This window comes from Centruroides vittatus, unplaced genomic scaffold (assembly GCF_030686945.1).
Source record: "Centruroides vittatus isolate TY-2023 unplaced genomic scaffold, ASM3068694v2 scaffold_861, whole genome shotgun sequence".
Classification (NCBI taxonomy): Eukaryota; Metazoa; Arthropoda; class Arachnida; order Scorpiones; family Buthidae; genus Centruroides; species Centruroides vittatus.
In genome coordinates this window covers 6,409,968-6,434,419 of record NW_027122718.1, presented here as the reverse complement: position 1 = coordinate 6,434,419, position 24,452 = coordinate 6,409,968, and the positions used below count along the sequence as shown (strand labels likewise).

Sequence of the window (24,452 nt, the reverse complement as noted above, 5' to 3'; positions counted from 1 at the left end):
TATTTACAAAAAGAAAAACCTCAGTTGCATAATGTAATGTAAAAGTAAAGTTTTGCTTACATTACAACATGTTTTCTTATAAGAATCGAAGTTCCATGAAAACTGATAAAGATATTCTTGTGACCAGTAACACCCGATATATATATAAAGAAATATAAATTATACGAAATTACTGCTCAGATTAAAGAGAATATTCTTCCAGAAAACAAAACATATGAGTGATAAACGACTGCCATTATTATCTTTCTCCTGGAGAAGAGAATAAAACTACAAATAAAGACAAAGAATAAAGAAATCAACAGTCAAAATCTTTACTTTTAAAACTAGAAAAAGACAATAAAATATTTTATTTCTAGTTTTTGAATTTTAAATTAATTGCATAACTACAACAGAATTTGAAGAAGAGTTTTTCAATATTAAATAAATGTAGCAACAAGAGTTGCGTAACTTTCCCGGCTTTTACGTGTTTTTATTTTTAAAAAAACATTATTATTATTATTAAGCAAAAACAAATAAAATTGTGTGTGGCTCCATCTGTTATCAGATTTTCTTATAAAAACCTTTCATATTTTTAATTACTATAAAATGGCAAAAAGCTTCATTTTTAGGGTAGAGGTGAGGTTTATAGAAGAGTCTAAATGATAACGAAGATGTATTTTATTCTTTATTAAGTCCTATCCTCTGGAGATACATGTCCCCTCTATCTCGACTTTTCACCACCAAAATTTATCCCTCTTATACACAAACCTCCCTGCAGAATTTTGTTTCTTAATCTTTACCCCATCCTGAGGCGCTGATAAATCCTGAGGCGCTGATAATATCCGATAAATTTATTGCTTTACTTTTCTTTAAAATGATGAATCATTAATGTTCTTAGAAATGATATATCTTCTTCACACGAACTTGTATTTTTATAAGGTTATATTTAAAGCAATCTTACACTATCTTTTAAATGTGTAATCATCATTTACAAACACAAATCTGTTTTATTTTATTTATTATAAACTGTCAAAAGGTGTTTTTACATAAACACAATGATAAATGATTTGTTTCTAACAACTAGAATGGGGTCAGACAATTCTAGATATTTTTAACAAATGGATAACAAAATCAAATACATATACGTATATATATATGATATGATATTGTAATTAATTCACAATGATTCTGACTAGTAATGTTTTCCTTACATCAAACAATCATTTACTGTACATTCAACTTTAAAAACAAATTACAAAAATTATTAACAGTTTTACTTCATTTTTGGCCATGTTATGAATGTTTTACATATATAAACATGCACATACATACATTTAAATACAGTATTACTAAGAAATACTGTGTATTCAATTATATTAAAAAACACTTGTTACGGCGATCTTGTTACCAAATATTTTGACAAATATTTTTACTTGTGAATTTAGTAACCATATATATATATGCTTTTATATATATTACTAAAAGTTCAACTTGAATAAAATTTATGAATTACGAAACTGACTGTACAATATTATATGTAAAGTATATGATTTTATGCAATAGATTATCTCATTATAAATTATTAATAAACTTTTTCATAATTCAACAAGATTTTAATAGCATATGATTTATATTATAATTATTATTATTATTATTTCTAGGACTATCTTGAAAATATATTCCAAATTTCTCTTATAAAAACAGATAAAAATTAAAATTTGATATATTTTATAATTGATGGTTTTAAATATCTGCAATTTTCATTTAGTAATCGTTTAACAGTTTTAAATTCTACGTACTGTATCACAATTCTTGATTTTTCAACATCAAATTTATTATTATTCTCATTGTGCATATTTAGAAATTTGCATTCTTGATGTGTTTACTTGGAGGAAAAACAAGTGAAACACCATGTACTAAGTCACCACATACACTAAGTCTCTTAATTGGTAAAACTGTTTCACCCATTGTTACAACAGGTTGATGATAACTTGTCACAATATTAAAAGAAATATTCTTTCACAACACAAATTTACACATTTTTAATTTCTACAATGTGGCAAGATCAATACGCAACACTGGAAAAGAATTTGTCACAAGATCAAAATGATTTTTAATTTTGCATTGGGATTTTATTATCCCTGAGTTGTTCTTGTTCCTTCCAATACTGATAATTAAACTTAAGAATGCTCTATCAGTTCGGGAAAATCGCCAAATGCTGAAAAATATATGAAAATATTAATGATGATAAATTTAAACATGGATAAAATAATTATTATTATTTGTCAACTAAATAAAGGAAAAATCTTTTAAAATATAATTTGACTTTCTAAAGACAATATCAGTTGATACAGCTATGCTTAAGCTCAAAACATTAGATTTTCCTTCACAAACAATATTTTACAGTAAATATTTACTGTAAAATATTTACTAAACGCATTTAGATTATTTACAAGTTTTACTAAATGCATTTAGATTGCACTTACAAGGTTGTCTTTGACTGTACATTTTATTTTCCATCATGTATCTGGGCTATGCATTCTGTTTCATTCCTATATTTTAAATTTATGGAGAACATAATTTTTAAAAAAGTTCTCACCACCCTTCCTATCTTACTAAAAATGACAAAGTTAGGAAAAATACTGATCAGTCCTTTCAGAGGAAAGAGAAAGTAGCAGATTAAATAAGCATTGAAAAACACAAATAATTGATATGAAAAGTTATATCAAATTATTGATGGATAATATCAGAATAATATGATGGAATTTATAAGGATTGATCAAATAAAACCTGTGTAGTTCTTCTACTATTTTTGTATATTAATTTCTTTGTGTGCTCAATTTTCCGTTATATGTGTCGGGTTCGTGCTTTTTGTCACGCGTGAATGTATTTTACGTCGTGTTGCGTACCACCTTTTGGGTGAGTGTTGTCGGTTGGCTGTTCATTGGACCACGTGATAGGAGCAGAAGTTCCAGACAGTGGGAAATATAAAAGGGAAGGACCTCACAAGAAGGCACCTTTTTTTATCTTTACCTGTGTGATTCTTGGATACCTGGATCGGAGAAGGGAGAAGGTAAGGTTGCCATACACAGCCATTGACGAAGGATAGAAGATTAGTGAGTCTGAGGAGAAATCGACTTGCATTGGCATGAGGACACTATAAGGAGCGCAATCTCTTTTTCATGGAGAAAGATCCTTTAAGGTTAGAATCCACTTACTATGTATTTCATCATTAGTAACACTTTACTGACACGTTGCTCATCAACCCCTTTGTTTCGGGATATGGACCTATTGCATGATTATGAAGAATTGTATGCATGCAGATCAACAATGTATACTCACCTTGTAAATAATTGTAAAATAATTATCAGACCTGTAATTAGTTAGTAAGTGAGTAAATGTTTATTAATTTTTTTGGCATTATTAATCGATACTTGACAGATAACTATTGAGACAGTATCATCTGTTAATTGCTGTATGTACAAGTACATGTATCTTGACTGTTATAAATTGTTTCATCCATCTATTGGCTTTGAGGTGTGTTATATTGTAAGGTCCTCAGACACTCTTACCCCACTTAAGATCAGGATTATTTTGGTACTTCCTAGACACTACACCTGATCATGCCATGTCATGTGGTCTTGCACAAGGGGAGAGAAATGGCATCACACGTGGTATGATAAGCATGCACCAATGAACAAACAGGGAAAAGTTTAGTTGTCTCGCACTGTTTGTTTTTGGCATAGAATAGTGAAAACATAGTCAGAGGTATTCGGAATCTGACCAAGGTTGAAATGTTTGAGCCAACCAGTAATTGAGTAAGCAAGCAATGAAAACACCACGACTCACCAACACAAAAAATTCAAGTTGCAGACCTCTGCCTGTAAGGTTATAATAACCACATTTTTTGGCATTGTAGGGTTTTGCTGGTGGACTTTAAAGACCCTCAAAGGAGCATCAATGCCAACCACCACAATGCAACATTGGACAAGCTGTCTAAAGCCATAAAGAATAAGAGACAATTCATGCTATCACACGGTGTGATTTTCTTGCATGACAATGCTTGACCACATGTTGCAAACATTACAGGATACTACAAAAAAGTTCTCAACATCCTTCCTATAGCCACAATCTGTCACCATGTGACTTTCATTTGTTCAGACCTTTTAATAAAGCTCTTAGGGGACAGCGCTTTAACTCTGATGTGGAAGTCCTTTAAACAGTCACTCAATGATTCAAGGACCAACCAACATCGTTCTTCATGGACAGTATCCGTTGTCTCTCCAAGCAGTGGAAGGCATGTTTGAATGACTACAGTGACTTGTTTTAATGAACAAAAGTGCATTCTGGCTTCCTCATATATTGCTTTGTTTAATAATGCCATACCAACAGATATATGTGAGGTTTTATAGCTTGTGCCCCCATTTTCATAGTCTGCAGATGCTGCTGTCTGGTGAGTATATAGTTTTGATGAGAGGACAAGATAAAAAAATGATTATGATTCTGATTTTAAATTTAACTATTTAATTTCTTCAAAAATGTACAGGGTGATCATAATTTGGATGAGATTTATCCAATACTACTTTCTACAGAGAGTTCTAAACACCTATTCTTAATTATAACCATTCTGTATATTGATAAAAAGAAATGAATGATTAACACATCGGTGTTGTGGCATTACAAGCGGTGATTTGTAAAAATTCACATGTACTCGCAAGCAACTGTTCAAAGCTAACTGTTTAAAAATTATAGTATTCGATTTTCGCCTGAAGATGACAGCTGTAAGCTGTCGAAAGTGCTTGTGAGTACGTGTGAATTTTTACAAATCACCACTTGTAACGCCACAACACCGATGTGTTAATCATTCATTACTGTATGTTGGCGTGAAGTGTAATATTATTTTATGATAAAAAGAAAAGTTACAAGTAAAAGCATATTTGTTAAATCATCAACAATATTTACTGTATAAATGAATGACTTACCATCCCAAGCATCAAACATATCATTTGCAAAATAATCCATGAAACCTATTTGAGATTTAGGGATGCTGCAAGTATTACGATCAAAGGTTGGCATAACCACTGGCAAACCAAGAGTTTTTTCTTCGTCAGTCTGTAATTATTAATAGTTTAAAACAAACAAAATTCTTGTTATTTTATTCAAATTATAATTTTTAAATCATATCCTAAAAACCAATATTTAAATTTGAAACTAATCTATTATTTAAAGCAACATATCTTTTAAAGAAATTTTTCAATTAGCAGCCACTTAGATATGAATGTATCTGTATATTTCTATAAATCTAATTGCAGTATTTTACATAGATTTTAATAACTATTTATTCCAATATAAAAGCTGTATGCTACTGTTTACTAAACATTGCTCATTGAAAGTTACATGCAGATCATCAAATGTTACCATAAGTCATCTAAAAATGTAATCAATTATAAATAAGAAGACCAACTTTTCAAATTGATAAACCAGGCAACAGAAGTTCCTTTGTTATGTTTGCTATGATACTTCCGAAAACAAATGTTTGTTTGTTTTTTGTCTCGTGATGTAACTAAAATAAACTTGCAGAGTAAAAATTTAAAAACTGATCAAAATGGCACTGATAAATAGTGTTACCACCTATCCGGTTTTCACCCGGACAGTCCGGGAATTGACTCACTGTCCTGGTTAACTATTAATTTTGTCCGGGAATTTCGTAGAAATTGTGAAATTACAATGAAAGAAAGTTTTTGCAAATATTTTTACAAATTTACACTATATTAACAGCGAAAGAACTTGCACTCACTGAAACTCATCTGCAATCCTGCCATGTTTCTGTTTATGCCAATGTGTGGGACACATCCTGTCAAACTCTTTTTTTTTTGTTTGTACAATTGTACACGTCTCCAATAGAGTTAAGTATCTGTACCTGTTCTTTTTTAATTTAGATTACTTAAGTTACTCCTACGCAAGTCCCTAGTCCCTAACTGTAACTGATTTAGAACCAGCATGCACGTTATTCTTTGCATTGTAAAATGACATTGCGCATGCGTCAGGAACTTCTGTTCGAACAAACCTGACTTGCTGTCCAGGTCAGCAATTTTGAAAAGAATGGCAACACTACTGATAAACATATTGCACATTAAAGCAAACAATTTCACATCTTAATAATTTTATATGCTAAAATTTTTGGAAATACTTAACACCCTTCCTCAGATAAACACATACTTAATAACATAGAATGAAATTACAAATTATAATCTACATTCCATGCATTTAAACTTAATGAGCAAATTCCAAAATCTTAAATAGAACATTACAAAAATTTTGAATGGCATTTTATATAGAAGTAAAATAGAACATGATCTATCAGTTTGAATTTAACAGAATTCAAATGTTATAGAATTTTTTAAAAATCTTCTGTTACAGAAAACACCTTTGTATTCAAGAGTGTCGAATATTGAAGAAACAAATTAATGTTTTGATATATTAGTTTGTTTCTTCTTAGATATAAAATTCATAAAATTAAGTAGTAAAATCTGATTACGATTGATCATATTAGATTGATGTCAATACTGTTAAATAGTAATCAATCTAATATAATCAATCATAATCAGTAGTAATAGGATAATAGAAGTAATAAAAGATTAATTCATTCTAAAATAAAATGATGTTAAAATTCATTAGCAAGTAAAAACAAAATATTAAAGCAAATTACTTGTGAGCAATATTCTTCAGCAATTCGACTAGCCCACTCTTTACACAAATGTAAAGGTCGAGCTGGATTTGATACGTCGGCACATTTTATAAGCATTCTTTTTACAAGAATAATATTTTCCGGAGTTGACATGGCTGCCAAATCTGACGATTCCGGTCCTAACTTCTATAAAAACAAAAGTTTTTTCCGATTACATCATTTCATCCGAATCTTTTGAATTACACTTTAAAAAATTAGTTGAAAAAGTTGTAACTTTAGAATTATATTCAATTGATAAAACCAATAATTTGCATTGAAACTTTTATTATTTTATTGCTTAATTAAAAAACAAGAATGTTACCTTATTAAAATTAATATAATCAAAATTAAATTAAGTTAAATGAATTTTATAAAAAAAACTAATCAATCAAAAAATTGATATACCGTATTTTACGGACTATAAGATGCACTTTTTTCTTCGAAAAATTGCCTCCAAAATTCGGGTGTGTCTTATAGTCCGTAGCATCTTATAGTCTGTAAAATACGGTAGTTATTTCTCAATATTTTATTTTTACTTCCCCAGCTGTTATATATAACAGAGGGGAATAAACAAATGTCCAAACTGGAACTGAGATGAATCACTACAATACTTTTCCAGTAATACATCATAGAACACTTAATGCATTCCATTTTAGAATTTCATAAATTCAATTTCAGTAACTAAACCTGAAGAAAAGGCTTCTTACGTAAGCCAAAAACATTCATTTTTTATAAACAATTGCTATAAAAGTATTTATAGTGTCTGCTTTATGATAACAGACAGGAAGTATGGCAATTGATCAAAAAATGACCCCTCAAGATTTTTACATTTTTGGTCTTGGCAGTAGTGCATTATAGCTTCATGGGGCCCCAGGTAAATTTGAATTAGGGGGCCTCATATACAGTGTTGACTTCAAACATTTTTCTTTGGGGAATTTTCGGGGGAATCCCCGTGGTATCTTCATTCGTTTTTTACACAACCTCCGTGCCGTGCCAGTGCACCCTGCACTTGTGTCACACCAGCAGTATAGGGTCCTCGGATATGACCCAAATTTAAATTTCAATATTCTTGTTACAGTAATGAGCTTATAAACGTTTAGGACCCCAAGTAATTGCTCTTTTTGCCCATGTCACTGGGATGAATTAATCTAGCAATATCATTTAATTGTTATAATAATTTCAGTTCGGTCATCTGTGTATTTTTTTTATTAAAATATGCAATTTATACAATAATTTATGAACTTGAAGAAATGCATCAATAATTATCAATCGATGCTAAATATCAACACAGTTTTAATTTAACATTACAAGTATTTATTCAAATATAACATTATCACCTTTTATAGAATTAACATTGTGATTTTCTTATCTAGTTTTCATCATACACATACTTATCAGAAACATCACATCTAGAAGAACAGAATTCTAATATCTTACCTCTTGCTCAAAGGGTTCTTCATCTTGAGCGACAGATTTAGCAAATACATTTACAAATTTTGAAATATGTTCAAAATGTTTTGTCATTTCTGTAGCTAATACCATATCAATAATTGATTGACGAACTGCTCTATAGTTGTCACGATCAAGATGCTGGAAAATATTCACACGCTCTCCGGAATTTGTGAGTTTAAAGGCAAATGCAGCATGATGACTTTCTAACACGGACCTAAAAATAAAAAATTTATTATAACTTATTTTAGTTGATATTTGTATCACGAACCAAATCTGAATTAAACCATGCTATGGCATACAGATACGAATCCAAAAAATTTATTTTACTTATTCTATCAAATTTTTTATAAAATCCATTCAAAATTTATATTTTATAAAAGTAACTAAGAAATACAGGAATTAATTGCAAAAATCTTTACATAAAAAAATTTATTTAGTCTAATCATAAAAAGTAATTGTAAATTTTTGTATTTTTTCATACTCTAAATATGTGATCACGATGCTGTGGCAAACACTACCTCCCCATCTTAACCATTGTAACAAGAAACAACCCCCGAGTGGTACGAGTCATCACTTCGTAGAACGAGTCCGAACACACCCAGTGAGTAACCAGTTGTTAGTTGTTAGCCACAATGACCAGACGTATGTATAGTTTTTGCGATGAAGACAATAAACTTAGTTGTGTTATACCCTTTGTCTCATGCATGGTGATGAAAATAAGACAGTAGTAGTAGAACCACTACAATACTATCATCAAATAATGAAATTTTATAAGTCTGAACAATACATAGATTTTATTTAAATGTATAAAAATTAAAATAATATGCTGTATGTTCGTACAGGATGTTAACAATCAATTTTGAAAGCAATTTTTTTAACTCAAGGAATCAAAAGATAGCGGTAAGGGTAATATTCACAAAAAATCTAACTTTTTACTATATTATGATATTTTACTTCATCTTATTTATATTAACTATAAAAAAAATTCCTAAATTTAATTTACTCGCATAAAACAAACATGGGCGTTACATTCAAATAACTATTTATAAAACTGTTTTCTCAAGAAATAGTCTTAATTTTTTGAATCTTTACTTACTACATATACTATAAGAATGAAATTTCTACGTAAATCACAATCACATTGTATTTTTAATTAATAAAACTTTTAAGAATCATTGTATATTTTTTGAGAAATGTTTCTTATATATTATAAATACAACAATTTTCTTTACCACAACTGTTATATATCATGAAAAATGGTTGAGATACGCTATATTATGTTTGAAGATATAATAATACAATAAAATTTTAAACAAATTGATGTTAAGGAAACACATAAAATAAAATCTATCTACTAAAATCATAATTATGAAACCATTACACAAAACCTGTACTCCAGTAAACCAATTTTACATTATGTTAACTTTTTCAACTGTAATTTATAGGTTATATTTAATTTTTTAAATATATAATTTTATAATTTAAATTTTATTATTTAATTTAAAACAGATAATCTTTTAATCTTAATTTAAGGGTAAATACCTATAAATTAAGGTTAAAATAGGTCGTCGTCGAATTAAAAAGCTTTATGGAAGTTTGTTATAATAAAAACAGTACAGCATAATGCATAAATTAATTTCAACGTGATTCCATTTGTCTGGATATTATTTGCAATAGCATTGTAAAGACGAGAGCGAGTCATATATACTAGAGAGCATGCGATGCCTTCGGTGTCTTTACTCGAGGCTTCTGTACGACCATTAGCCTCTTAGTAAGTTACCAGATTTACTGCTTGGCATTTTCATTTGATAATTAATGGGATATAATATTTTAAGATCCTGAATATGAACAATGTTTCAAAGTACATGCTAGTGAACTTACAGGAAAAGTAAATTTTGTTGCCTCTACGTAATATCGGAAATTTTAGAATACCATTACATCTTACGTCATCTAATCTGTGAACTAATACAACTGATTTTTCCCTCTGACAAAATATATTGTTCTCAAGAAACTAAAATATCAACATCAGAATTTTATTAACAGACAACAAAAATCTTTTGACGACAATGACATCTACAAAGTACTAGCTAGCTTCCTGCTTAAAAAGTTTGATTACACAACCACCATGTTACCAGATGTTTTGACTATTTAGGGCCATGGAAAAACAGGGGTAGAGGGGGCACATGCCCAAGACATCATGATAATGGGATGCCAAAATTCCAAAATTTTTACATGGACAAACTAATAAATTCATTAAAATCTGTTACATACGATTATGAAAAATTATATTAATAAAAAGTGTTTTTATGATTTTTAAATTTGTAACAAACTAACGAGGTGCCGTATTTAAGTTTGCCCCTGGTGCGAAATGCTCTAACCACAGCCCTGGATACTACAAGAAATATTAATCAAAAAAATGTTCCAAGGTACACTATGCTTATGATACAACAGTTCCCTCTGTATCTCTGGTACTCAGTGGCGTAGCGAACATAACTGGTGCCCGGGGGCATAACTGGCGCCCGACACTTTATTGGCACCCCTCTCCCCCTCCAGATACACATATAGTTTGTCTTGGAGACCATTTGGGTGCCGCCCCTCTGTGAGTGGTGCCCCTTGCACCCTCCTCGCTACGCCACTGCTGGTACTATGTCAGAAATATATAAGTTCTTAGAAAACTTTTGGTTAGATTCAAAAAATTTTTAAAATATTTGTATGTGAAATAAAGCTCAAAACTTTCTACAGAATAGTGACATGAAGAAGTTAATACCTAAGCTTAAAACAAAACTGGAGCCAAGAATTTTTTTAAAGAATTTCCAGCACTGGGACCAAGCTATTGCTTGAACTTTTATCCACTTAGAGAAGTGCTGTTAATATGAACATTTTAAGTTGTCCTTAGTGAGGAATTCTAGTAAAATATTTTTAAATTATAAAATTCATTAAATGGTCTAAAACTAAAACTGAAGACAAAGTCCACTGAAACAGCCACCAAGCAATTTTAAGGGAATTTTTAATTTTTCGATGACCAAGTAGACTAAAAAGGAAGGTCAGGCCATCGTGCGATGTATTCTAAACCACAGAAGTGAATAAAAAGTTGACTGTTTCAACAGACTATCTTCAATTTCGATTATAATTAATATTAAAATTACCATCCAGTAAATTTTATAATTTAAAAAATACCACAGTTTAATGATTATTATTTACAACAATTCAATAGATAGAGCAGTACAGGAAAAATAATTGGTGATTTTTTGAGAATGTTTTTTTAAACATTTAATATAATATTTAATAGAACTCTTCCCTCATTGTTAGTCTTTTTAAAACAATTATACATATTATGTAATGACACATATAATTTGAATACTTGAATATGTTAAAACGTCTGAATATAAACTAATACAATTTCAAAATTATCAATAGCGAGGAATGCCGAAGTCTTCCTGTATCTACAATCTTCCGAATAAGATGTTCTAGAATCCAAATATTTTATTCTATTAATAATAATAAAATATTATTCTGCTAAAAATATTATGAATTATTCCCGTATAACTTGTAATCTAAAACATCAAAATTAAATAACAAATATTAAAATTTTTAAAAATATTTCTAATTATAATACATGAAAAAAACAATAAGATTATTGTTCTGTTCAGTTTAGAATTTTGGAATACAAAAATGAAAATTATTGACGATATCATTCAAAAATAGTATATAGTTTGGGGAGAGAGTACTTTTTTACAAGTGTATGAATACAAGTTCTCGAGAACAGGGTCTAAAGTTTGAAAAATCGATTCTTTAATTTGTTTGCATCGTTCGCTTACAAAATTTTATCATCATCGGTTCTTTGTAGTGTGAATAGAACATTCATTGAAAGATTAATTTCTAATTGTGAGGTAGTAAAAGAGAGATTTTATTTATAGTTATGGTGTTTACTTACATTATTTTATTTTTATTTCCATTAAATTGAGTTTGGGTTGATTTGTTACACCTTGACTACTATTTCACAATTTCTTAGTTGTTAATCTGTATAATTAAAGATGTGGAGTCAGAATTGCATATCATAAATCAAGAAATTTTTAAATTATTGTAAATATAAAACACTTGTAAATTTAAATAATATTAAAAATATTTACTGTTAACAAATTACAATTTTTTTTATTTCCAAATTTAGATTAAACAAATGAGTCATGTTATTGTTTATTTTAAAACTTTCAACAATATGTATTCAACTCCACATTGGTAAGAAAAGCAACGACATATATACATATTCTAATCAACTGTAATGGAAAACTCTGTATTTATTATGCTTGTAGTGAAATCATATTATGAGGTTACAGGACAGATGATCAATCATAATGGAAAATTTTAAGTACAAGAATTGTACTGAAAATATGGCTGTAATCATATTACAAATAAACTACTGGCAACAAAATAGTGTGCAATATAATTTTTTTAACAGTAGCAACTGCCATCTTATTCTACAGTGTAATATGACACCACTTGCATCAGTCATTTGTAATAATGTGGTATGAGAAAATAACAGACAACAGCGTGTTGGCTTTTAATAAGATTTAGCACGACAATGTAGTGACTCGTTAAGCAGGAAATTTTTAGTTGATATTTACCAAAAGCTAAAAGGATTGCATAGAAAAGTTTGCCTGGGTGTTTGCAGTGTCATATGATCATGCAATTAGTTAAATAAAGAATTTAAAACAGGCATTAAAGATCAGCCCCAGAATAGTGATTGCTTGCAAACTTCTTTTAACAAATAAACAGACTTGATGATGTTATAAAAGAGAATCAACACCTGATAATTAGAGAAATTGCAGCACTTTTTGGATCACTAGGCATTGCAAGAGATGAAGAAATATTTTTGATATCCCAAACAAACAATATCCATTGTGTTCCTTAATTACTGTTGGATGAAAAGAAATCAAATTCATCCTCTGTATAGTCTAACCTCTTCAGATATCCACCTGTCTAGATCCATTAAAAAGCAACTGTGAAGTCAGCATTATAACAATTATAAGGCAATTATTCAAGCTGTTTCACATTGTAAAAAATGGTGAAATTGATTTCTAATGCAAGGAAATTTTCAAACTTCCATAATGATGCAAAACATACATTAATCAAAATGAAGATTTTTGTATAAAAGTAAATAAGAACACATGAATTATACTGACACATGATATTTTCTTCTTACACTAGAATGTTCTTATAAGGAGAGATGGTTTTGCAAAACATTTTGTTTTTATCTTAAAATTGAACATAACTTAATTAAAATTAAAATATATTGTAATTAAAGTAATATATTAATTATATAAAAAAATTACAACAATATTAAATAATCATCTTAATTCTGAAATTTTAATAAAAAAATATAATAAAACATTTTGTTACAGAATTATAGAATTATACATATAATATCTTGTGTTGATTAGAACTTTATCTTGAACGGAAAACTGTCATATTTAGGTTTGTGATAGTGTTCCTGTATTATATATTAGAACTAAGTGCACAATAAGCATACATTACTCCTTCTCAAAAACCAACCAAAAATTTAAAGGAAACAAATACTATTTTAAAGAATTTTAATTTAGAGAAGTAGAAGTCCAAAAGAGAAAAATCAACATTAATATTGTCCTACAGCAAGCATAATCAAAAACAATAGATAAGAAGAAAGTGGACTGTTTAGAATTAATTTGCTCAAAACATATTTTGGAAAGTTATACTAACATTCACATCATTTTTTAAACTTCTTTATTCGGTTAGTTCAGTTGTTTACTTTATTATGATATTATACATATTTTTGTATATATCTTGTTCTGATAATAAGTTTTAATAAACATGTTTAACAAGCATACATATTCTATTAGAATTGTAATCTAAGTAAAATGTTGAAATAAAAGTCTAACAAAATGCAAAACGATATATTATTCTATTATCTTTGAATGTCATAAATCAAAAACTGAATAGATTGAAAATGGGAAAAATGCCTCTAATCAAATTTTTAAATGTCTAACATAACACCATAATCAATATCTATATTACTAAGTTAACAACTGCTACTTTACAACTGGTTAATATCAGACAAAAAATAAACATTACAAAAACCTAACAAACCAGCGAGAAAATTGAACACAAAGTGCAAATATTTGTTGAAGGTTTGACAGCAGTTTGTTGCCTGACAATGTCCATTTAACACAGGAAAAACATTTGCACTTTACAATTTTCTCACTGGTTTGTTAGGTTTTTGCAGTGTTTATTTTTATCTATATTACTATATAAATAAACAACAGCTATCCCGTTACACATAAAGATCAACAACTGCCGAATTATCGGGCTAGCAAATGGCTATAGTAATATTAATAATTAAAGTTAATTTGCTACTAGAGTTAGGCGTTAGGTGCCATCTCTTGCTAAATTTAATAACTAATTATTACCACGCGGTTGAGCCATCTCCGGAAAAGCGACTTGAGTTCCCCGGACAGACAAGCCGACGTGCGGCATCACAGCTTTGTTACAGTAGCGTATGTAATGTTATTGAACATTGTACAGACTGTGTAAATATTTGTAGTGTAAATAAACTGTATATAACTACTTGTTGAGTGTGGAGGTGTAGCATTCCTCGAACCATCTAACGGACATTCTCGAGTCGTAAAGAACAACTCGAGACGGAACATTCGTAAAGATCTCGTGACGGATAATAAGGATCTTCACTTAACCCAAAAATGATTTACAGAAAAACAAAAAGATTCATTTTAAATAAAGCACTTGCTGAAATATTATAGAGCTTTGATTATTTTCATAATTTTAAAATTATGAATTATTAAATTTCTATTAATATTTTAAACAAAACAAACCCTGAAAATTAATGTAATTATGCAAAAAATAAAAATTTCTGTATGCATTCATCATTCATCCAGTATTGTATTCCTATAAAGCAGGGATGGGCAACCTTTTTCTAAGTAAGGGCCGCATTTCAAAACTTTTGAACTGACGCAGGCCACACACAAGAGAAAAGAGGGGGAAACTGTTGGTAAATCATATATAATTATAAATTAGCATAGGTATACTTAATATAGCTTCTGGCACTGATCTAAACATAATATATCGGAAATATTTAGTCAAATATTAGCCACCGCTAGTTTTAAATTAGTTTCCATGTGTCTGTTAGTCAGTTTCTTGTTTTAATTTTTACTAAATTCATTGCGAAAAAACTATTCACAAATATAAGTTGTAGAAAATAACGTTTGAATTTTTGGTGAATATCTCATTAAGCTGGGAAATTGATATATTTATTCATATTTTATGCCACGCGGGCCGCAAAAAATATTACTGCGGGCCGCATGCAGACCGAGGGCCGCGGGTTGCCCATCCCTGCTATAAAGCATTTTTATGAATACTATAATTTCCTGTTATCTGTGTTTGAAAGATAACTTGGAAAAGAGTGCAGGTTATGTGATAGGATGATTATATGCCAATTTTAAATTCCAATCATAAACTCAAAAAAACATAAACAGTCTGAACAAATATTAAAAGCTGATTTGCAACAAAATTCTAAAAATAATTGATATTATATTACAAAATTAAACCATTAAAAGAAGCAAATCTTATGAAAAATTTGCACTTAAAACATTTTGAACAAAATACTATTACACTACTTTTAAGTATATAAATTGAAATAAATAGTTATTAGATCATCATTCAATATAAGCTTCTAATCTGTTATTATCTATTAATTAGTAATATGTAACTATGAGCCTGCTGGCCTTTATGTTGTTGCTATTACAGATTCATCACACACAGGTGTTGATGAATGTTTAATCATAACATTAAGGCCAGTGGGTTCAGTTATTTATTACAAATTAACTAGATCATCATATTATATTTTGACTTTTTGTAATTTTGTAATCAAGACTTCTGTAATAAAAAGTCTTGAATACAAAATTTGGTAAATAGCATTCAAGTTAAATACAGGGTGACAATAATTAACCCGTACAAAGTTTGTAGCAATGCTGCACCTGAACTTTTTTACTGTCACCAATTTACATACTATTGTTTAATTCTCCATGATTTCCTGCCCGTGTAGATGTACTTTCGATGTAATAAGGGTTAGTTCTTTATTTTTTTAATGGTGTCAAACAAATGTTGTGCAATTTTGGAGCTATTCTGGCAAGGAAAGCATCAATGTGAAATTGTTCGTCTGCTCGGTGTTCCAAAAATGACAGTCTCAGATGCAGTTCGGCGATTCAAGGAGCTTGGCCACAATGGTGACCGTCCCGGACGTGGAAGAAAGCGCACTGTCAACACGTCTAGGAACCGCAAGATCATCACAAAGTGAGTTGACTGACATGCGAAGGTCTCCATGAGAAAAATTGCTCGTGAGATCAGAATCAATTGCGAATCGGTGCGGTTAATGGCGAAAAAGGAACTTGTACTCAAGCCCTACAAGTTCCAAAAGGTTCAGCTCCTCACTGATGAAAACAAGTGCGTGAGACTCCAAAGATCCCGTTAACTCAAGCGTCGGGCCGCAGGTCGACAATGGGAGTGCATTCTCTTCACAGACGACAAGCTTTTCTCCGTACAACCATCAAAACGACAGGAACTGGTCCGCGGGGGCTCCTGGAAGCTCAGCCGTCATCGAACATCACAAAATCCAATGTCAGTCATGGTTTGGGGCGGAATTTGTGCGAGCGGCAAGACACCCCTTGTTTTCGTCGATCAAGGGGCCAAAATCAATCAAGATGTGTACCACCATGACATTCTCGAGGCTGTGGTACTTCTGTGGGCTCAGCAGCATTTTGTCAGTGCAAAATGGACGTTTCAGCAGGACTCGGCGCCGACACACAGGGCGAAGAAGACTCAGGAGTGTGCAAGGCTCATTTTCCCGATTTCATCTCATCTGCGGAATGGCCACCGTACTCGCCGAATCTGAACCCAATGGACTACAGTGTGTGGTCCATTTTGGAGGCCAGGGCCTGTTCTAAGTGCCATGAAAGTTTGGAGTCACTGAAGCAATCCTTGCGCTGGGAGTGAGACAAACTGTCTCCAGAAGAGTGCGGCCCATCGCTGAGAATTTCAAAACGCGTTTGGGGCTCTGCATCAAAGCAACAGGAGGCCACTTTGAAACTGGCTGAATATCTGATTAATACGTAAAGTATTGTCACTGTTATATGCTGTTGTTTTGCTAATTTTCATTTCTTTAATAAATTTACGATACAAAAATCTTATACGGGTTAATTATTGTCACCCTGTAATTCAATAATTGATAATAAAACATTCCTGGAAAAAAATTATAAAAAGAATTTTATAACTATTAACAGTAGAGAGAGAGGTCTAAAGCAATTATTTTCCTCATTATAGTTGTAGGCATTTCTTTGCATTTCAGAGAATGGGGATGATTTCTGATCTTTAAATCTTGAATTTGTAACAGGACCTTTTATGCTACAAAAAACCATATACTGCACGAGTCTGATCTAACCGAAAGGAATAATGATAGATCGAAATAGGATAAATTTATTTGTTTGCATTTTGAAATCATATTAGTTAAAATATATTTATAAAAATAAATATTATCATCAATGTACAAGTGTTTCATAAGATTATGTGAGGGTTTTATCTCCATTCTTGAAATTTTCTTTGGGGTATATGGCACCATGGATTATCTGCATAAAATTACAGTAATTAATTTTTATGAATTAATAAATTTAAAATTTGTTTAATATATCTTTGATCTTTAATCTGCTATGCTACATTAATATAGAAGCCATCTAAAGACATAATGAACTATATTTATAAAAATTACAGAAATGTTAGGAGTTCATTTCACAAGGATTTTTGATTTTATGGCATCTATTCTTTCCATTTATTAGGTACGATTCTTATTATGATAATGATAAACCTTTATCTAACAGTTTTGCTCAATAATTACATTAGCATTCTGTTCTGAAAACAATTTATATTTATTTAAGCTTATTCAATTTTTTAAAGAGGGGACTTCATAAGATAAAAATACTATAAACCATTTCTGTTGTTTTATCACCAAGTTTTGATTCACAGTAAAATAGCATTACTCAAACTTGTCTCTTCGATTATAAACATATATGTTTAAAAAGTACACTATTTATTCAAATAGGATAGTAAAAAATATCTACAATGGTATAAGCAATATATAGGATATGATATTAATATATATCATATGTCCTTTTTAATATGCAGAAATTGTTATTTTGCATATTATGAAAAATGCATAAACTTTTCGCACCGTCTGATAGACACTGCATATTAGAATTTTTTATACTCTTTACTATAAATTTTTAATTAAGAAAATAAAATATATACTCACAAGTCATTATATAAAATTGCAAGATTATTAGAAGAATTACAGAGGAACGCACTTGTTTTTCCTGGATGATCAACATCATGAACAATTGCAGCTACTAAAGATATAACTTCATCTAATGGATCAAAAATTGCCTAAAAAATATACAAAATAAATTATTTTTTCTAAAATTCTAGATACATAATAATAATAATAATAATAATTATAAAATAATTGAAAAATATCAAAATATAGAAACTTATTATTTTATTATATTTATTTTTTAAATAAATATTTGTTTTTGATTACTTTATCAAAAAGTGTAGAAAAAGTCAGTGGTTCACATATCATTTTAAAAAATTTTGTATTTTTTTAAATTTTATTTTATTATTATGTAATTTTATTTATAAACATCTATTAAACCAAATAAGTTGTGCACATTACAATTATTTTATGTGATTTTATTAACCAAGCTTTAACTTTTTCTATTTTTTAAGAAAAGTTTTTAAATTCTGAAATAGTTTACATAGTTCACAGATCAAAATGTTGATGTATAAAAACTCTATAACTCCCTCTCCAGGACCTTTTTATAAGGATTGTCAACTGCTGAAGAGGTGTTTAGACACGAAATGCATCCAAAAAAAGGCAGTTCAAAGTGATTAATTTTACTCTTCTAAAACCTTTTCCTATATTATATCCAATATTAGTTAACTTGGCAAATTTCAGAAGTACAATAAAAAAAATTTTAAATAGAGACGACGAAAACAAACCATAATTTTAAAAGTATTTTATAAAACAGTAAAAGATAGATGTCCAATGAAGATATAAAACAGTTAATTAGATAAATATCAAAACAGAAAAACTAAGGTTTTAACATAAATTTGAAAACTGATATCTCAAATTATCAAATTATCTCTACAAAACAATATAAAGAATAGTATACAAACAGTTTGAATAGGCAAGTACTTTATACTTATATGTACTTTTACATTAAACAGTTATTTACTTAAAAATTAATTTTACCTCTTTGCATCAACTGTAAAGAATAACTATAATATATGGAATTGATGCTACAAAGGCTAATCAGTATGTATGTATTTAAAATAATATTTTAAATTGTTTTTTAGTTTAAAGCAACTTTAAAGTAATGTAAAATAAAAGAAAGCAGAGATCAATATAATATAATGATCACTTTATATCTGCTTTTATTAACAGTAAAATTGTTTTTAAGTAACAACTTGTCACATAGTTACATACATACACACATATAGATACACAATATATATGCATATATGTCATAAAGTCTTTGTATACCTTGCACATTATACTATATTGATAAACTTGTTTCCATTCAAATGGTAAATTTGACCAAAATTTGCTTCAGAGTTTAAATGATGCTTCTTCAAAGTTCAAACTGAGCACGGCGAAAAAATGTACTAAAATATGCAAATAATTATGAGAGTACAGTAGAGCATCGATTATCCGACCCCCGATCAACCGTCACATCGGTTAACCGACCGCGTTCTAGTCGGCAAATTCAACTGTCCACTAGTGATGTGGCGCTACAATATTTGGCTGTCTTGGCTACTTTAATATTATTTTTGTTAAATTTTTGCGTGTTTTAGCTGGAAACACTGGCTCGACAATGAAAGGGAAGCCAGTATTTAAACGAGGTTTAATTTTCTACTTTGTCTTTATTTTTGTATTTATTTTGTGCAAAATAAAGAAATAATTTAACGATGATTATTATTTTTAAAAAAAATTTTGTTAGGCTTAACATCGATGAAAATCAATGCAAAGTAGGTTATTAGCAATATACTAATATACTAATTACATGGGATATACTAATATACTATACTAATAATGTATTTTTTCATACATTTCGGTTATCCTTTTTTCAGTTATCCGACCAACCCCAGTCCCCAATTGAGTCGGATAATCGATGCTCTACTGTAAATGCAATCAATCTGTTGTGTGTCCAAGTAGTCTCTTACTCTTGCATTACACTTGTGTTTTCAGTGGTTTTTTTTGTTTTATTTTTAGTGTGTTTGGTTATAAATATTGCATGTTATTTATCAATTTTTAACAATTTTCCTCATTGACAGCTTTTGGACATCCTATACATTTTGTAGCCTTTACTTCAAAATTTCCTGAACAGAACTTTTTAAACCACATCTGACACACTAAGCTTAGGAGCATCTTCTGCATACACATTAAAAAGTTCATAATGTTTGTACAGTGTTATATCCTTTCCAAAACTCATAAAGCATAATATACTTGATATATGTTTAATCTGAAGACTTGATTTCATTCAAAGAAAACATGAAGTAAAATGTTTAAACTAAGCTTCTAAACAAAAAATACAATCTCACATTAACAATAATGTGTTAAATTTCATAACTGTTAACATAAATGTGATTTAATTATAAGTAATAACAGCTACTAAAACTAAGCAAAAACTTTCTGTTCAACTCAATATAACCTTTATTATCCATGGCATCCAAGAGGTGTGCAAAAGCAACAACATTTAAAAGGAAAATTGTAATATTGACAATTGAGATGAAAAACTTATTATAAAGCATGAAATTATACACATGTGATGAATTTGGTGGCCATGTTTAAGATGCTGAAGTCAAAAGTGTGTGATCAATTAATACAATTTTCATTTTATTCTACAGTATTTACATATTTTACTTATTTTTACTTATTATTAGGGCATTTAATTGTGTGTATTTTCTGTTTTAAATTCTGAAGATAGATAGATGAATCCAAAATTCTAGCTGATTTTATTTATTGACATATTCAACATATAAACTATTGAAGATAAATACATTTTTTAACTCTGAAAACAAAAATGGTAAAACTGAACAAATAAATATATAGCATATAACCAATATCCTACTCATCTCTTTAAATATTTAATGAATCATCACACTCCTGATGCTGAGAAACATTTATTTCTATAAAAGTAAATTAAAAGATGGTTGTATTAACACCAGGGATGTGGATGGACTAGCTTCTGCATGGAAATTCTACATAAAAAAAAAACTAAAACACAAAAATTCTTAGCCCGCACCTGCCCTTTTACTTAGAGCCATTTTTTTTTGTGTATGTTATTTTTATTTTATTATATTATTTACATCGTTATTGTACGAATTCATTTAGTATATTTTGTTTTATTTTAATATTTATTTGTTAATTTATCTAGTATTTTGTTTTAAATTTAAATGTAAAAGTGTTCAAACAGTCTGTCGTATAAATGTTGAGTTAAAAATATATTTGAATATCAGTGTATTTGAAGATGGCCTATCGTAGTAGGTGGAAAACGTTAATGTTTGTTAAATAAACGTTTCTCAGCATCAAGTGTGTAATGATTCATTATATATAGCAGGGGTGGGCAAGCAAGAGTTCAGTGGGAGCCGAAATGTAGGTTTTGCAAAATGCATGAGAGCCGCAGTTCTGTACTGTCGTGGCGGATAGTATGGTAAGGCGCGCAATTTTATTATATAATATAAATATAATATAAAACAAATATTGAATTTTTTTAATTTGCATATTTTCACAAAATTATAAATATAAAATTGTAAAAATAATAATAAAAAACGGAAATTAACACTTTCAGCAAGAGCTGCATGTAACTCAAAAAGAGCCGCATTTGCCCATGTCTGATATATAGCATACACTCAAACCTGTTTTTGTGCGGTCTTTTTCTGTGCGATTTGTTTTGTGATTTTTTTGTGTGCAGTATATGAATTTCAATCAAATTGGTATATTGCACAAAAATAATTGCACAAAACACGTTGCACATATAAAAAATTGCACAAAAAATGATCGCACAAAAACAGGTTTGAGTGTATATTCATTTGTTAAAAATACATAGTATACTTTTTAAGACAATCATCAGTAAAACATATAAAATAAAATAAACTTTTCATGCATTTTCTTATGGTTTATATCAGGCATGGGAAAATGTGGCTCCGAGAGCCGCATGCGTCTCTTTTTGAGTTACGTGTGGCTCTTGCTGAAAGTGTTAATTTCTGTTTTTTATTAATATTTTTACAATTTTATTTTTATAATTTTGTGAAAATATGTTTATTAAAAAAATTCAATATTTGTTTTATACTATATTTATATTATATAATAAAATCACGCACCTTACCATACTATCCACCATGACAGTACAGAACTGCGGCTCCCACGCATTTTGCAAAACCTACATCGCGGCTCCCACTGAATTCTTGCTTGCCCACCCCTGGTTTATATAATCTGATATAAAAAATTTCATTTTTTTTTAATATTTTCCTAGTTAATTATATATATAAATTGAATTAAATGAAAATATTAAATATAACATTTTTAATTGTATCAAATTTAATTTATACATTTTGAAATTTTAAAAATATGAATTAATATAAAATTGTTTTGCATATAAAAAAAACTAATAGAACAATAATTTATTTATTTATTTAAGTTACCTTTAATCTTGGTTTTTGTAGAAAATATGCCGTAGCTTGAAGAACATCAGCTGCATGTGTAGAATTATGATAAGGATTATCATGATAATTAGCTTCAATTAAAGAAAGCCAGTTTCTTATAACTTTCTCGTCACATCCCAATGTAGAATATACATTGAATCGAGTAAAAATTGCCATTCCAAGCCATATGAGCGGTCTAAAATTTAATGTAATTAATTTTTAACTTCATTTTCAGTTATTTCCATTTCAGAAATAGTAGATTAATAAAACAATTTAATTCTTAATTCAGTATCTGTATAGGTTGAGTCATGTAACCTGAAACAGTAAAATATTTCAAAAACAAAGTATTGCAGAGGGAAATGTTTAAAATAATATTCGTTTGTTTTGAAGGGAGAAAGGAAACAAGTATACAGTAATACCCCGAACTTACGCGATAGGTGGGACCGAGTGATAACCACGTAAGTCGAATTCGCGTAAGTCAGGGTATAATTTCGCATATAAATACATACAAATTATTTTTAATTGGGGCCAGAGACTAAAGAAAACAATAATTTAGGAAAAAATGTTTAATAAAATCTTAGATAATACATATGTATAACAAATTATATTATTAAAATCGTATACCAAAGTTATTTTGATTTAGAAGGCTTCATAAAATCTAACAAATTCGTCTGATGGCTCAAAGATTTTTTTTCCTCCCGCAAAATTTCCTCGTAGCATGCTAATAATTTTTTTATTTCTCATTTTGTAGAAGAAATGTGCTCTTCATTGGAGTCTATAATTTCTAAAATTTATAACTTTTTTCATTTTTGTATCAAAGTCTTCAATAATGTTAACTTTACATTCCAAAGATAAAGTGTTTCTTTTCTTGTTTGATGCAGAAGAATCAGTTCTACTTCGTTTGGATGACATAGTAGAGTCTCAAGTCTCTGTAGATATAACAAACAGAAATAAATAACACAAAATAAATTGTAGCTATGCTCGATGCATAGCTACAATTTATTTTGTGTTATTTATTTCTGTTAATTTATTTATTTGTGTTATTTATTTCTGCGCGACACATCCAAACATGTAAGCTGAACAATAGTGTGAAGGGGAGTGAGTAATCAAGAGTTGCGTGGTGCTCAAACAAAAGACGAATCGACAAGATTTAAAAATCGCGTAACTCCGGGTTCACGTAAGTCAGGGTAGCGTAAGTCAAGGTATTACTGTACATATTTTTTTTAATTTGACAATGTGTGTGATGTGTCAAAGGTCAACTTGTTATTTTCAAATGGAAACCTGTATGTTAAAAAGTTCACAAAAAAGAATTCTATCGGACATAATTATAGAAATATCCTTCATCTGTTGTCCCTCCGCCAGTGAAATTGTTAATCCTAATAGCAAACGAAGGACATCCTGGCTAATATATTTTTGTTAAATTTATCATATTTTTTAAAGTGTAGAAACCTATATGTTTTATAGTGGCATTAAAATCTACATGAAACAACAAATAACC

The 24,452-nt window shown here is 29.4% G+C and overlaps 1 protein-coding gene across 1 annotated transcript in view; it reads right to left on the bottom strand.

Moving 5' to 3' along the window:
• Positions 1–986: 986 nt before the first annotated feature.
• LOC136990107 (high affinity cAMP-specific and IBMX-insensitive 3',5'-cyclic phosphodiesterase 8B-like) overlaps positions 987–24,452 on the bottom strand; it is a 78,205-nt gene continuing 54,739 nt past the window's right edge. The window contains 7 exon segments of the mRNA XM_067288463.1: positions 987–2,164; positions 2,166–2,197; positions 4,962–5,091; positions 6,689–6,853; positions 8,144–8,372; positions 18,504–18,634; positions 22,955–23,150. Coding sequence (XP_067144564.1) covers positions 2,093–2,164; positions 2,166–2,197; positions 4,962–5,091; positions 6,689–6,853; positions 8,144–8,372; positions 18,504–18,634; positions 22,955–23,150 — 955 coding nt within the window. The 3' untranslated portion in view covers positions 987–2,092.